This window comes from Cebus imitator, unplaced genomic scaffold, assembly GCF_001604975.1.
Source record: "Cebus imitator isolate Cc_AM_T3 unplaced genomic scaffold, Cebus_imitator-1.0 Scaffold849, whole genome shotgun sequence".
NCBI lineage: Eukaryota > Metazoa > Chordata > Mammalia > Primates > Cebidae > Cebus > Cebus imitator.
The window spans coordinates 216747-232803 of record NW_016108164.1 but is presented as its reverse complement, the minus strand read 5'-3'; the positions used below and the strand labels follow the sequence as shown (position 1 = coordinate 232803).

General features: G+C 51.6%; 2 protein-coding genes across 2 annotated transcripts in view; one reads left to right on the top strand and one right to left on the bottom strand.

Moving 5' to 3' along the window:
- Positions 1-1192: 1192 nt before the first annotated feature.
- Positions 1193-9115, top strand: LOC108297851 (UL16-binding protein 3-like). Its single transcript, XM_017520536.2, has 5 exons — positions 1193-1363; positions 5923-6186; positions 6410-6685; positions 7383-7514; positions 8737-9115. Exons 1-4 carry the CDS (start codon positions 1291-1293, stop codon positions 7490-7492), a joined length of 723 nt encoding a protein of 240 aa, XP_017376025.1. The 5' UTR covers positions 1193-1290; the 3' UTR covers positions 7493-7514; positions 8737-9115.
- Positions 9116-14021: 4906 nt separating this feature from the next.
- The window catches only part of LOC119469801 (UL16-binding protein 2-like), a 38137-nt gene continuing 36101 nt past the window's right edge, over positions 14022-16057 (bottom strand). Inside the window, 1 exon segment of the mRNA XM_037735590.1 lies at positions 14022-14321. Within this exon segment, the coding sequence (XP_037591518.1) occupies positions 14022-14321 (300 nt within the window).

The window sequence follows — 16057 nt, the reverse complement described above, 5'->3', positions numbered from 1 at the left end:
ACTCCACGGAGGGCGGCCAGGTGTCTCTGGCACAGGCGATGACAGGAATATGCCTCAGCCACTGAATATTCCTGTGGAAGCTTCTTCACCTTCCTGGGCATCAGTGTTTACACTGGGGTAATAATAAATGCTGTGTTATAGGGTCCAGCCCTACAGAGTTCTGTGAGCCCCTCCCGGCTGGTGTGGAGATGAGAAATTGTAGAAATAAGACACAAGACCCAGAGATAGAGAAAAAAGAGTTTGGGCCCAGGGGTGCAGTGCTACCCAAATCGTGGAGACCAGCAGTGACCCCGAATGCCTGGACGCTCTCACTTATTGAGTTTCAAGTCTGGAGGCAGGGAGGGTTGGGTGGTCAGTGACTGGGGGCAGGGTAAAATAGGGCGTGGCATGCAGGTGGGGACTCAGGAATTAGTGAGCAGAGATGAGGTCAGGAGCATAATGTGTCAGCACTTTTCCATACACGTTAAGAAAGAACAAAGACATTAAGATTTGTATTACTCTTACTGATTATCTTTTCTAAGAGAAAAGGAACCAGGTACAGAAATGTAACATGAGAGTGGACACGGAACGTGACCACTGAAGCACAGCACCACATAGAGACAACTAAGCCCCCAATGTGTGGGAGACTCCCTAACAGCCATCAGGCATTACCATAAGAGGTTGGAGAGGTGAAGTTTTCTCCTAACTCCTCCAGGGAAGGAGACGTCTCAGCTATTTTGGACATCTCCTTCCCTAGCTGGCTAAACAGCGGGTGCTTCCCCAGTGGCGCTGCCCGGTCAGCCAAGGCTCCCTCCAGCTGCCCTTATGTGAGCCTGACAGCGGGCTTAAAACGTCTTGCCTTAGAGTAATTCATTTCACAATGTCACCCCAGGTTCACACTTCTGACCTGAGAGGCATTAGTAAAAGAATTAAGATCGCCTATTAATAATTAATAACTACTAAGGTCATATTTCTAGTTACTTTCTTCTTCATTATTTATATGGAAATAGGCTGAGGCTTTTGGCTCCTGCCTCAGCACTTATGGGGTCTACCCCTACACTGCGTTGAAAATTAAATGAGACGGTCATAGAAGGAACAGTGTCAGGTCTCGAGGGTGTGTATGGAGTCCAGGCTGGCCACCAGTCGTCTGCAGGATGAGGCGGGGTGGAGAGGGAGGGTTCGCAGGGCCTGGCGCTGGCTGACGGGACTGGAGCTGGCTGATGGGACTGGGTGGAGCATTCTAATCCCAGCGATTCCTCCGCCGGTCTCCGCCTGGACCACGACTCTCGTCCCCTGCGCTCCAGGACCCCAATGATAACCCTCTTGTTTCTGCTCCCCTCGTGTAGGCTCCTGGAGTCCGGCTGCTCCAGGGCGGGGCCTACCGGTGAGTTCCGGGTCGGGGCCCAATTCTGGGGGGCTGTGGACTGCAGCAGGTTTCAGAAGAGGGGAGACCGGCGCTGTCTCCTCGGACTGCGCCCTCCCTCAGTTCCCTTCCGCGGCTCCTTTCCTCCGGTCGCTTTCTACGGCTGCCCCTTCCCCCCAGGGTCAGGGGAGTTGTCAGAGAGGGCGAAGGCTGGGCATGTTGGCTCACGCCTGTAGTCCCAGCACTTTGGGAGGCTGAGGCGGGCGGATCACGAGGTCAAGAGATAAAGACCATCCTGGCCATCATAGTGAAAGCCATCTCTACAAAAAAAAAAAAAAAAAGAAAGAAAAAGAAAGAAAGAAGGCGGAAAAGGAACCTCAGGAGGGTGGAGGGGGCAGAGGGCTGCAGAGGGCGAGGTGGGGTAGGGATCCCTGGTGCAGTCCCGAAGCCCCACTTGCTGTCGGGAAAGAGAAACCAGAGCCCCTGGAACTCAAGCTGGGGTCCCGACAGGGGTGAAGTGGAGTTCCACAGGGACCCGATGACAGACACCCCCACCAGCCACAGCCCTGCTCTGCTGTCACCTGAGCTCCACCACACAAACCCTCTAGCGCCCCCAGGGCTCCCTGTCCCCTGGCGCTTTCCTGCAGCCACTTACCTGCACCCAGGGGCTCAGCAGACACTTCCCACCCCTCCCTCACCATCCACTGCCACCTCCCAGGTCACATCCTCTCACTCCCCACCTCAGCCCAGCCCTGTCATTCCACAGGCCTCCCTCACCTCCCCACCCATGAAGGGCCCTTAGCACCTCCCTGACCAACTGGCACCTTCTCCCCACTTTCCTGAGGACACCCCAGCAAACACACCCCACGCTTTCCACAGAACCTTGTGCAGCGGGGATGGGAAGCACCATTCCCCCAGGATGACCCTGGGAGCGCTGGTGAATAGAGGTGCCCACTTCTGCCCTTAGGGCCCAGACCCGCCCGTTCTTCCTACTGGGGACCGGGTCACAGAGAATAGTCACTGTGCAGACAGAAGTCAGCAAACCCTTTCTAAAACGGAAGGGCTGAAGGCACTGTGGTCCTTGCCGGCCATGGGTTCTCTGTCTCTGTGTCAAGTCCTGTCCCTTTGCAGAGCAACAGCAGGCAAGGCAACCTGGAAATAAAAGGGAGACCAGGTGTGGACACCGTCCTAGGTTACAGACCCCAGATGACGGCAGCTGCTGTGTCCTGGCAATTGGTGCCCCATCCCCTAGGATGTCATCTCCAAGTGGTGTCAGTTGAAGAGTCACAAGTGTGTCCTACCCTGCCTGTGGTTTCTGGGTGGTGTGGATGTGATGGATGTGAGTGGGGGTCCCATGGCTCAGGGCCTACTCTCCCCTTCTTTGCTGCTGAGTGGCATCAATGGTCCAGTGGGGCCATTAGGGACCCTCTCTGAAGCCTCAGGTGTGAGCTGAGGGTGAGGGGGTACAGCCTCGTGGTGTGCCAGGTGTAGGGCTGATTGCCCCACAGAGTTGTGGGGTGTCCCTTATGCTGTGCTGAGGTGCAGGATCCGAGAAATAAAGAGACAGGACACAGAAGTACAAAGAAAGCACATCTGGGCTCAAGGGGGCCACGCCACCTATAAGTGGAGTCAGGTAAGACCCCGAATGTCCAGAAGCATGTGTATTTATTGGGTTTAGGTTAGGGGGCAGGGTAGTGAGTGAAGTCATCTTTAAGGATAGTGACAGGGTTGGAGCAATAAAACAAGGGGTCCACCCCCGTTAGGTCACCTAGGCTAGGAGGTGGACAGTGCACAGCAAGCGGTCCCCCTACATTAGGCCATTGAGGCAAGGAAGTGGGCTGTGTGCAGTAAGGAATCCAACCGCATTAGGTCACCGAGGCATGGAGGTGGGCCGTGCACAGTGAAGAGGGTGCAATACCTCTATCTATGGGCATGCTACTTCTAAAAATATCCATAGGAGGATGCTTTAAGTCACAAAGCAGAGACAGAACTGTCAGGGTTTACCGCCACCTGCTGGCAGCTTCCAATTTCTATAGGAGGATGCTTTTGAGCCAGCACAGTAACAAGAGCTGATAAAGTTCAGTCACCAAGGTGAGGTTATCCGGAGAGGTTTTGAGCCTTCGGATGATCGAGGGATTGCCAGTCTGAGGGCAGCCTTCCACAAGAACTGGACGCAAGGTTCTACAACTCCATTATTAGGAGGAGTGGCTCTTGCCCCAAGCCTGCCATATAGCAGGTATCTTTATGATACTGAACGCTGCCACCTGGGCGATGGATTTTTGTCCTGGTATAACTGTTTTCCCTTAAATCATGCTCTGCACTGTGTCTGCTCTAGACATTCCACCGACTATAAGCTGCTTATTCCTTAATTCATGCTCTGTACCGTGTCTGCTCTAGGCATTCCTCCAACAAAGATATAATTATATATATATAGGGAAATAACTGAGTAGTAAGATATTCTTAGGCACTCATTCTATGAACTAATATATGATTACATATAAAGGATTATATAAAAGGAAATAACTGAGTAGTAACACTATAAACTGAGGTATTCTTCAGGCACTAGTTGTGCCAGGATTCTGCTTAGCTCTTCTTGCTTGGTGCCTATATTGGGGGCGGGGGGGGGAAGGTTACCCACACTGGGGTTTGGGACCAACTGCTTGTGCGGCTTCTGGGTTCCCTGTGGCTCTGCTCCTGCCCATTCCAGGAGAACCACCTGTGTCTTCTCATGGCCTGGCTTATCTTCCTAATGACCTAGAGGGTGAGGAACCTCACAATGGGCAGCTCTGAGGCTGCATGGTAATTGCCCTCCCACAGCTGGAGGCCCATCTCCACCAGGGCCCAGAGACACACCTGGAGCTGCTTTCAAATGAGGGGATTTCGCTGCTGTGAGTGGCACAGCCTTGATTCTGAGCACTGGGGGACCCTGTTGTGATTCTGAGGTTGGAAATTGCCATGAAATCCACACAGCACCTTTTCCAACCACATATGCCTCTGGGATCTTAGGGAGTCCGGGGTCAAATAGCCGTAGTGACAGGGCCAGCCACACTCCTCATTCACAGACTGTGTATGGCTGCACCCCAGCTCCAAGGGCAGGGTTGAGTAGTGACGGGGAGGTCATGTGACCAGCACAACCTGTAATAGTTACAGAATTAACTACAAACTCTATCCACTCCTGGTACAAATCCAGGAAATGTGAAATTACCATCAAATGGGTCTTTGAACGCTGCACATCCCTCTAACTGGACCTGACACAGGTGTCCATCCGTTACTTTGCCCCAAATGCACCTCATGAGTAACAGGGGAGCAAGCGAATGCTTCACATCCCTGGGAGGAGGTCAGGTCGCACACTGGGTCCACTAGGCATGTCTGGGTATTAGCTGTTTCTTGGTGAACAGTTAGCAAAGTGAATGCCTGTCAGGCTCCAGGGGGAGGCTGAAGCAGTCCCTGCAGGTGCTGTGGGTTGAAGGGGCCCACCAGGGGCTCTGGGCTCTTCTCCCAGTCATGGACTCTGGGTCTGAGATGTGGCTCAGTTCTCAAAGTTGGGCAAAAGAGCTTGGTTATTTTTAGGGGAGACTACTTTCAGCCTTCAGGTCATCCATCCTTGCATCTTTGTGTGTTGTAATTATTTAAATTCAACAGTATCTGTGTGGAGTTTCATTTCTTTTGGATCTTAGACGGCTTTGTTCTATGAGCCATGGGCATAGCTTTGTATGGCTGAGGTCCCCAGCTGGCATGGTGACTACTCTAATCATTTCCATCATGGCATCCTCCTTCCTCCTGACAGTTGACAGCCTCCATTTGATATCTGGTATTTCAGGATTTTCCATCCCCGTTACTGCTGGGAGCGCATTTCAGGACCAGCATCCCCTACCCCCAACCCCAGCCTTCAGCAACAGGCACCCCTGTGCTTCATGACAGTCTGCTGCTTTCTCCCGGGGCCTTCTTTATATGCTGGGTAAACAGGAGTCCCCCAGGCTTCCCGTGAGCACAGAGGACGGACATTGTTCTGGATTTTCATGCTGCAGCCACTCTGGCATGGGCGCTTCTCTTGGCCTTTTGTTCCTTCCTCTACAACCCGCCACGTGAGAGCTGGATTTTTTGTTTCATGCGGTGTGGGTCATTTCTTTTTCCAAGGTCCCAGGGGCAACCTACTAGCAGATGAGAAGCACATTCCAGGAAACTTACCATGTCTTGTTACCCATAATAAATAAACTCACCCTTATCCAATGTTGACTACATCATACCCACTGTGCCATGCTCCAGCATCCTCAGGGTGCCCTCCCACAGTCCACCTGGGCTGCTGCTGAAGATCCTGCCATCTAGGCCTTTCCTCCTGTAGCAGGCCTGGCACCTCCTTGGCAAGCTCTTGTGCTGACCAATGTATGTATAGGCCTGGGCAGAGTGGGGAGATGGACACATTGGTGATCCATGGTTCCTCCACAGGCAGAGACCACTGCCCAGGAAGAGAAGCCCATGCTCTGGCAGCCCCGCCCTGCAGGAAACCCTCTTGCTGTCACAGTGTTTGGGGTCTTTCCCTCACCCCAACACTCTCCGGTGTTTTTTCTTTTTTCCCGTAGATGCTCACTCTCTCTGGTACAACTTCACCATCATCCATCTGCCCAGACCTGGACAACAGTGGTGCGAGGTCCAAGGCCAGGTGGATCAGAAGAATTTCCTCTCCTATGACTGTGGCACTGACAAGGTCTTATCTGTGGGTCGCCTAGAAGAGCAGCTGAATGCCACAGATGGCTGGGGAAGACAACTGGAAATGCTGAGAGAGGTGGGGCAGAGGCTCAGACTGGAACTGCCTGGCATTGAGCTGGAGGATTTCACCCCCAGTGGTGAGTAGAGACCGAGGAGGGAAGGGAGCAGACTGTAGGCTCAGGGGCTGCACTGTGTGCGGGGAGAAGACATTAGATATGGGGCCTCCATGAAGCCCAGCAGCAAGGGCAGGACCTGGAGGAGACAACAGGGCCAGATGAGAAGGGGCTCAGAGGAGGAGGATGTGGGGCAGGGAAGGGAATTTGTAAAGACCAGCGCTGATCTCTTTCTGATTGGGGACAGGACCTGTCAGGCTGCAGGCCAGGATGTCTTGTGAGTGTGAAGCCGATGGACACAGCAAAGCATCCTGGGAGTTCGGATTTGATGGACAGAAGTTCCTCCTCTTTGACTCAAACAGCAGAAAGTGGACAGTGGTTCATGCTGGAGCCAGGCGGATGAAAGAGAAGTGGGAGGAGGACAGAGGACTGACTGTGTTCTTCTGGAAGGTCTCCATAGGAGACTGCAGGAGTTGGCTTCGGGACTTCCTGATGCGCAGGGAGAAGAGGCTGGAGCCCACAGGTAACTACAGGGGAGCACTGGGAGCACCTGGAGATGCCATCGAGTTACAGCCTTGTCTGTCAGTGTCTGTGGTGGGTGCGGGTGTATGGGTGTGAGTGGGTGTCAGTGTTTGTGTATGTGTGAGTGTGTGTGTGAGCATGAGTTTGAGTAAGAACATGACCCCTCATGAGGGGCTCCTCCTGGGGGTGCCTGTGCTCTCCCAGCCTCCTCTCCCTTCTCCCTCCTGACTCCTCTTCCCCACTGCACCTGCTTTTGCTCCCTCACTGTGAATTTCTCGCCAGCCTTGAAACTGTGGGTGTCATTGTATTTCTAGACCTTTATCCTTAGATTTCCCTTCTAGGATTACTTTTCCTTTCCTCTCCCTTGGTCTGTTTCTGGAAATCCATCAAAACCACCTCTAATGCCAGCCCTGCGACCCTCCCCTCCCCCACCTTGGGGCATCACTTCCTCTTCTGCCACAGCAGGAGGGGGAGCTGTGCTGTCACCTTTCTTCCCTCAGCAGTTGTGTGAGCTCCCTGAGGACAGGGGACACCCCCACTGCCTTCCTACTCCAGGACCTGTCACAGCTGCTGCCCCACAGCAGAGGGGGACAAAACCTCTGCCTTGCAGGATGACCTGGGGCGGCAGGAGCTGAGGAGGTGTCCCCATAACATTTGGGGCCAGGACAAGGGTTGTCACTCTTGTGTTTCCATTTCAGCACCATCCACTGTGGCCGCAGGCATAGCCCAGTCAAAAAACATGGCCACCACCCTCAGTCCCCCAAGCTGCTTCCTCATCCTCCTCTGCTTCATTCTACATTGCATCTGAGGAGAGTCTTTTAGAGTGACAGGTACTGTGGGCAGAACTGGGAGGGGAGCAAGGCGCAGATGGGTAAGGTGGGAGGACAAGGAAGGAGAATTCCCAGAGTCCCACCCTTCCCCATGGCAGGGACCTTCTCATCCTGACTTGAGACAGGTCAATGATACCTCATGTCACATGTTGGCAATGACCTGGGAAGCTCAGCCCTGAGTTCTGATGGAGTCTGACCTTCAGAGGCCAAAGGGAAAGGCAGCGCCCATATCAAGGCTCACGGCCTGTTGAGCTTGAGAGGGATTAGCCAATTCATGCCTGTTGCAGAGCAAATTATTATTCAGGGAGGGTGGTGGTGTGTGGCCTGCAGGGAGCAGGAACTCAGGCATGGGCAGTCTGCACAGTAGGAGAGGAGCAGCATGGCAGCTTCACCTAGGATGTCAAGGGAAAGGGCATCCCTGAAGGAGGCTAAGAAAGTGATCTCGGGAATCCCAGGACGAGGGGGCGGTGAGGGCCTTGGTTCACCCATTCCAAAGGCCACATTCCCAGAGAAAGCAGCTTGGGTCCCAGCAGTTAAGGTGGAAGGTGAAGAGTAGAGTGTGTCCAGGATGAGGTTTAGGAAAAGGCCGAGCCACTAGAACCCATGGGATTGCCCGCGGGGCTCTGTGGCAGTGCCCCTGCCCTCCCGCCTCCTGCACACTCCAGACCCTGAGCCAGCTGAAGGCCCTGCCTGGAGCAGATGGATGCAGACAGGGAGCTGAGCTGCTGCTGGAGTTCCATGGTCACCACTGAGCTTGGCCAGGATTGAATGGGGCGGGGTGGGGACTGTTCCATTCAGAGCTGTGGGTGCAGCTCCCAGGGTGAGGAGAGGCTGAGAGTGAAGGGGAAAGAGCAGGTTTGCCTGCAAGCCCACCCAAGGCCAGGGAACATGGATCCAGAGACCGCTCTTTGGACAGGACACACCAGGTCCTCTAGACCCTTCTGTGAGAAGGAGGAGCAGGCCCTGAGTGAGGGTGCAGACCCCTCTTTCCCAGCCTCAGTTCTGAGCCCTGTGGGCTGTAGCAGGGCCTGGGTTGACTCTGTGATGTGGTGCAGGAGGGAGGAGGTTGGGAGGCTGCAGAGCCAGGGGGAGGATTGGAGGGAAAACATGGTCCTTATCTGGGGGAGAGGCTCCGAAATGGGGAGGGTCTGGGAGGGATCACCCAGGAGAACAGACCCAGGTTTTTCTCAGCCACTTAAACCAATGCTTCATCTTTCTGAAGGTGGAAGATGACACCAAGCAGCCCCTGTTAGCCTGGTCTGCCTCCCGCTCTCCCTCAGGGAGGCTGCCTGTCTACTCACCACTGTGCCTTGCTGGACAGCCAGGAGTTCAAGGCTTAGCAAGTCCACAGACCTCAGCAGACGATGAGGGCATTGGAGACCCAACCTCGCATGCCGCTCATTACCTTCAGTGATGGTCCTAGCAGCCATTTTACTTCACATCCTCTGCCACTTTCTCTCGGTGCTAAAGGTTGGAATTCCTGCACAAGTCATAACTGGACAAGAAACCCCAGCAAAAAGCATTTTCTTTCTACTTCCTTGATTGTGGGAAAGCAGACACTTCTCTGAAGCTGGACCTCATTCTTCCAAATGGTATTGCTAGTAAAATCACATGCTAGACTTCACTGACCAAGAATTGTATTAATTATTTTTACTTTTTTTGTTTTTTTACATTTTCTCATTCTGTCAACCATGTAGGAGTGAAGTGGCACAATCATCACTCACTGTAATCTCACCTGACAAAGGTCGAATATCCAGAATCTAATATCTACAGAATCTTGTTCAATATCCAGAATCCAACAAGCAAGAACAAAAAATCCAATTAACAAATGAGTAAAGAGATGAACACTTTTTATTTTATTTTATTTTATTTATTTATTTTTAAGAGACGGGGTCTCACTATATTGCCCAGGCTGGAGTGCAGTGGCTATTCATAGGCATGATCCCACTCCTGATCAGCATGAGAGTTTTGACCTGCTCCATTTCCGACCTGGGCCGGTTCACCCCTCCTTAGACAATCTGGTGGTCCCCCGCTCCCAGGAGGTCACCACATTGATGCTGAACTTAGTGTGGACACCCGGTCAGCATAGCGCACTACAGCCCAGAACTCCTGGGATCAAGCAATCCTCCCACCTCAGCCTCCCGAGTAGCTGGGACTACAGGCACGCAGCACTGCGCCCGGCGAGATGAACACTTTTCAAAATAAGACATACAAGTGGCCAAGAAACATGAAAAAATGCTCAATATCACTAATCATCAGATAGGTGCCAATCAAAACCGCAGTGAGTTACCACCTCTTACCTGTCACAAAGTCAGAGATGGTGGTGAGGCTGCAGAGAATTGAAACAGACACTATTGGTGGGAAAGCGATCCTGTTCAGCTGCTGTGGAAAGCAGCTTGGAGATTTCTGCAAGAACTTAAAATAGAACTACCATTCGACCCAGCAATCCCACTTTTGGGGATATACCCAAAGGGAAAGAATTCATTTTATCAAAAAGACACCTGCAACCGTATGTTCAATGCAGTGCTATTCTCACTAGCAAGGACACAGAGTCAATCTCAGTGCCCCGCAACAGTGAACTGAATGAAAACAATGTGGTGCACAGACACTGTGAAAATCTATGCGGCCATTAAACAGCAAAATCATGTCCTCTTCAGCAACATGGATGGAACGAGAGGCTGTTATCCTAAGCAGCCTAATGCAAGGACAGAAAGCCACATACTGCATGTTCCCATTTGAAAGTGGCAGCTAAACATTGAATTCACATGAACCAGGCGCTGGAGATCACTAGGTAGGGGAGAGAGGAGGGGTACCTGGGCTGAAAACCACCTGTTGGGGGCCCTGCTTACTGTTTGGGTGATGGGATCATTGGGACACCAAGCCTCAGCCTCCCAAAGTCTACCGCGTAACAGCCCTGTATGTATACCCTTTAATCTATAATATAGGCTGAAATTAAAGATAAATAAATACAATAAAATGATATAAGGCCAAAAAAATGGGGCTAACTGACCAAGGTAAGGAACTCTGCACTATGAACCCCAACCCAGCTCAAAAAAATAAACTGTACTCATTTAAAATAATTGTAAATTGTATGATGATAATTGTATAAAAATTATACATGAAAGTGCAAAACCCTAAAATTAAACACCGTATAATGGAATTTCAGGTGATTGCCATCTTATTCTTTATACCTTTATTTTTTGTTCCATTTTCAAGTGACATGTTTTATTTATCCTCCAGAAGTCACCTCTAGCACCCAACCCCTCCTTTCCCACTGTCCACCTCAGCCTTTCCTCGGGCCTGGGACTGTGGCTTCCTTGGCACTGAAGGCATAAGAGCTGCATTCAGCCTTGGGAGAGAGGGGGATGCAAGGCAGGTGGTGGGGGTGGTCTCGGCATTGCAGAGGAAACTCACAGCTCAGGTCCTCTGTCCCAGAAGACTGCGTTTCTCCACCAGATTAGCTACAACCAAGCCAACCTTGCCCCGTCTTCATTTTTTTTTTTTTTCCAAATTCTTTCCAACTGGCACTTGAACATTTATATTATTCCTCCTAAGATTTCTTTCTATGTCTTGTCTACACAATATATCCTGATTTATTGTGCCAGAAAACACCAGACTCACCATCTCCGTGACAGTTGCAAAGCCACAGTCTCGACTCGCTGGAGGGGCACGCTGGGCTTGGAGACCCATCAAAAGCCACAGCTCTAGAGAACTATTTGGCTTGTCTGGAACCCACTGAAAAAGCCCCATTCATTGGGTTTGTCATTGTTTGACCTCCTGAGGTCTCTCTCTAGGTGAAAAGCCAGATCCTCAGAGCACTGAATAAAAGCAATCATTGCAACTGTACAACCCCACTAGTGGGAGAAATTGAGAGAAAGATTTGGGGAATGAGATGTGTGTAGGGGCTGGCACGTGCTCAGGCAGCACCTGAGAAGGCCACATCTCTGACCTTTGGCTGACCTGAAGGTTCTATGAAGGCAGGAACTGGAGCTGCAGTGGTGACATCAGCTGCCCGCCTGAGTGCGGCAGGGGCAGGAGTGCGACACACACACAAAGCCCTCTAGGGAGGACTGGGGAGAGACTCACTGGCTCAAGGCATCGATGCAAACCTCTGCCCAACGTCACCCAACTGAGCAGAGCCTTCAGGGGCCACCCAAGACAGGGAACACAGATGTTATGAGATCCATCCAGAAAAGTCACTAAACAAGCAGCAGTGACACACCTTGAAGAGAGAGGACATCTGATTCCAGAGCTACCACATGGGATTCTTGTAAAATTCAGTTTCATCTCAAAAATATAAGACATGCAAAGAAGCAGGGAAGGATCCCCAGACACAAACAAGGAACCAGCCCCTGGAACTGTCCCCGAGGAAGCCCATCTGTTGGCCTTAGTGAGTTACTCAGTGTCACTCCGAGGCAATGTTAATCAAGGGGAGATTGTGGGGAGGATGCTGTCCAGCTTCCTCATTTCCATGGAGACAGGACTCAGAAGAGGTGGTGCTAGAGACTGAATGTCTTTGTCCCCCCAAACTTAATCCTCAATGTGTACTAGGAGGGGAAGCTTTAATAGGTCATTAGATTATGAGAGAAGAGCCCTCAAGAATGGGGTTGGAGGGCTAGGTGCAGTGGCTCACACCTGCAATCCCAACACTTTGGGAGGCTGAGGTGGGCATATCACTTGAGGTCAGGAATTTGAGACCAGCCTGCCAACGTAGTGAAATCCTGTTTCTGCTAAAAATACACAAATTAGCCATGCATGGTGGCAGGTACCTGCAATCACAGCTACTTGGGAGGCCAAGGCAAGAGAATCACTTGAACCTGGGAGGCAGAGTTTGCAGTGAGCCAAAATTGTACCATTGCACTCTAGCCAGGGCAACAAGAGTGAAACTTTGGGAAGGAAGGGAGGAAGGAAGGAAGGAAGGAGGGAGGGAGGGAAGGAAGGAAGGAAGGGGAAAAGGAAAGCATGGAAGGGAAAGAAAGAAAAAGAAAAAAAACATGGAAGTAAATCTTTGTGACACTGGGTTTGGCTAAGGCTACTTAAGTACTGTATGCCAAAGTACTATTGCCAAAAGAAAAACAGTTTAATTTGACTAATTCCAAAGGTAATAAATATTCTGTGCTTCAAAAAGAATGCCATTTAGAAAGTGAAAAGACAACTTACATCATGGAGAGAATATTTGCAAATCATATATCTGGTAAGGGGCTGGCATCCTGACTACATAAAGCACTCTTACAAGTCAATATTGTGAAGAGAAATAATGCAAAATAAATGTGTGGAAAGGTTTTGAACGGACATTTCTCCAGAAAAGTATGCATTGTCACTAAGCCCATGAAGAGAGGCTCAACATCAATAGCCGTCAGGGAAACGCTAATCACACCAAGGAGATGCCATCTCACACCCAGTAGGATGGCTGTCATCGTAATCACAGTGAGGACATGGAGAGACTGGATCTTCACCCTGTCCAGGGGCAGAGCCAGACAGATGGAGTCGGGGTGGACTGTGGGTGAGAGTGTGGCATGCGAGACTGTCATGGTGAATATTAGGTGTCCAGTGGGTTGCATTGAGAGATGCCTAGATGGCTGGTAATGTACTGTTTCTGAGTGTGTCTGTGAGGGTGTTGCCAGGGGAGACTGACATTTGAGTCGGGGGACTGGGAGAGGAAGACTCCATCAGTGTGGGTGGGCATCATACCATGGGCTGCCAGCCAGGCTAGAAGAGGGCAGGCGGGAGAGGGTGGGGCTCTCTGGCTTCTCTCTGCCTCCCCTGCAGGTGCTTGCCTCCTCCCTCCTTGGACATCAGACTCCAGGTTCTTTGGCCTTCAGGCTCTGGGACTTGTACCAGCAGTTTCCAACTTCCGGGGACTCTGAGACCTTTGGCAGGGGGCTGAAAGCTGCCCTGTGGGTGTCCCAGGTTTTGGGGCTTTCTGACTTGGCCTGACCTCTACTGGCTTCTCTCCTCCCCGGCTTGCAGACGGTCTACCATTGGACTTCACCTTGAAATCGTGTGCGCCAATCCTCCCTTTCATATATATGTATATATGTATATATATATATATATATATATATATATATATATATACATGTATATATATATATGCCTGTATCCTATTGCTGCAGTCTCTCTGGTGAACTCTGACTAACCCGGGGTGGGGGTGTCTCTGTGTCACCCTCTCCCATTTTCGGGACTGGAGTTTCTCCTTGTTCTCCTGCCGCGTTTCTCCTTCCCTTTCTCCCATCCTGTCTCTGAACCTAATTTTCCACACGTCCAGGGGTTTTCTCCGCCTCAGGACGTCCATCCTGGAAGGGGTCCCAGCCCAGCGGAGGAACCAAGAGCCCTGGACCGCAGGCGACAGGATCGTGGAGGGGACGGCGAGAAGCCCCTGGCCCGACCCATGGACCCTCAGGACCAAGTGGGTCACGGGCGCCGCCCACCAGCAGCCATGTCAAGTCCCCCCGCCCCCCGCACCAGGCTGTAAGAGGAAACAGCAGCCTCTGACCCCCCATCACCTCAAGCCAGGAGGAAAAACCGTCCCCTGCCGCGATGGGCGAGGCCTCCCACGTCGTCCAAAGGCGGTTCCGTCCGCAGCGACCTGACTGAGGCCCGGTCCCTCCCGTTGGAACTTCCGCGGCAGCCGGGCGCCCCCTGCGGGGCCTCGGGCAGGCGCGACCCGGACCGATTTGGGCGCAGCCGGCGCTGCGGGAAGGAGCGCGCACAACCCGGAGGGGCGGAAATGAAAACCCGTCTACAGACGAAGTTTCCACGAAAGACTTTTGCAGTTGGAATCCGCGAACGCCTTTCATATCCTCCCTGAGGCGCGCAAGAGGCAAACGGGACTTCAGAGCGACTCCGACCCGATTTCACCACTCACAGACACTCAAAAAGGAACTACACAGAGAAAGTACAAAACCCAGTCCCTGCTTTGTGAAACACGCGTTTAAGAAAATAAAGAAGCAGCGCTCAAATGGTAGAAAATATTTGCAACAATGAAGTGAAATGATCTTCTGGGACAGATGGGAAGCAGGAGAGAGGCGGGAGGGGTGGAACGCCAGGGCGTTTCTCCCATCACTCCCAGCTTCAGTCCTGCAGGCCCTCCACTCCACCCCCTGGTCAGGTGCAGGACCTAGGCTGACTCTGTGATGTGACAAAGGGGGACGGAGGTTCGTCCAAGCTGCAGGTGCCAGGGTTGAGGCTCAAGGGAAAAACATGTCGGGAGTAATTAAAAAAGAGTTGTCTGGAAAAGTGATCCGGGTTCTCCTCCACCTCTTAAACCATCATTTATGTCTTTTCTGAAGGTTGAAGATGATACCAAAAAGCCCCTGTGAGCACGGGGCTCAAACCCACCCTCTGGCTGGCCACCTGCCAGCTGTGTAGGGTGTATCTCTAGACCACAAGGAGCTCCAGACTTTGCAAGTTTGGTGAAGGTTTCTATTTTAGTCTGTATCAACCTAGACACTTTGAACTAGCAAAAATTAAACCAAAATGCTGATGGAAAATATTGAGTCTCAAATATATTAATGACTTCTGAGTGACACATACAAATAGTAACCTCATCAATCTAGATTTCTCCACATATGTTCCAAAATATACAGATCAACAAATGGTACAAATAAAATACCATCACCTGTACCTTCAGCAAAATGAGATAGGAAATGCCTAATCCCTCAGATCTCTGTAACCCATTGGTGAACTTTGAGTCGAGCGTGAGCATGAGGTGGTGTCTTGTATGGATGTGAAACTGTTTTTGGTGATTATACTGTGGTTATTAGGAGAAGGTCCTGGTTTGGAGGGAGAACACTGAAGGATGGGGCATCAGATGACATCATTAAAGGTGGAGGGCGCACCAGGGTGACAGCTCACTCTGAAGTGGCAGAAAGAGAAGTTCTCTGGACTGCGCTGCAATGACTATAGTTATTTCTTTTTTCATGTTTTCATACTATTTAAAAAGCACATCAAGAAATTCAAGAAAACTTACTTTTTAGAAATTGATGTGGAGAGGTAATTCCATAAATACAGCACAGCTCCTCCTCCTCCTGCAAAGGCAGGGCCTCTAGGTGTTTCCCTCTCCCCCTCTGTTCTCAGCCTCAGACAGCTTCTTCTTCCCCCTCCTCTCCTGCAGGCAACCCCCAGGCACCTCTAGAGACAGAAGCAGCTCAGGCCCAGAGTCCCTTCATCACTTTCTAAATACATGGCCTAATCCAGATGAGACTCAGATCTGTGAAGGGTTGGATTTCCATGAGCACAGAAGCTGAGAGAGGGTTCTGCTTTCATCTGGGGCTCATTTTAGAGCATAGCCATAGATGGTCACCCAGGCCTGAGTCTGCAGCTGCACCCACTCACCATGCACCTCATCCCTGTGGTCACTCCATCTACCCACAACTGAGGAATCCCCAGCACATCCTCATCTCAGCAAACACGGAGGCATCTGGAACTCTGGGCAGAAGTAGGAGGGAGGTGGGAAGCACAATGGCCCCTGGCAGCTGGGGGTGGCTTAGCCTGGGGTGAGGACTGGTCAGAGCCCCTAAGTCCCACTCTGCCCCCCGCCA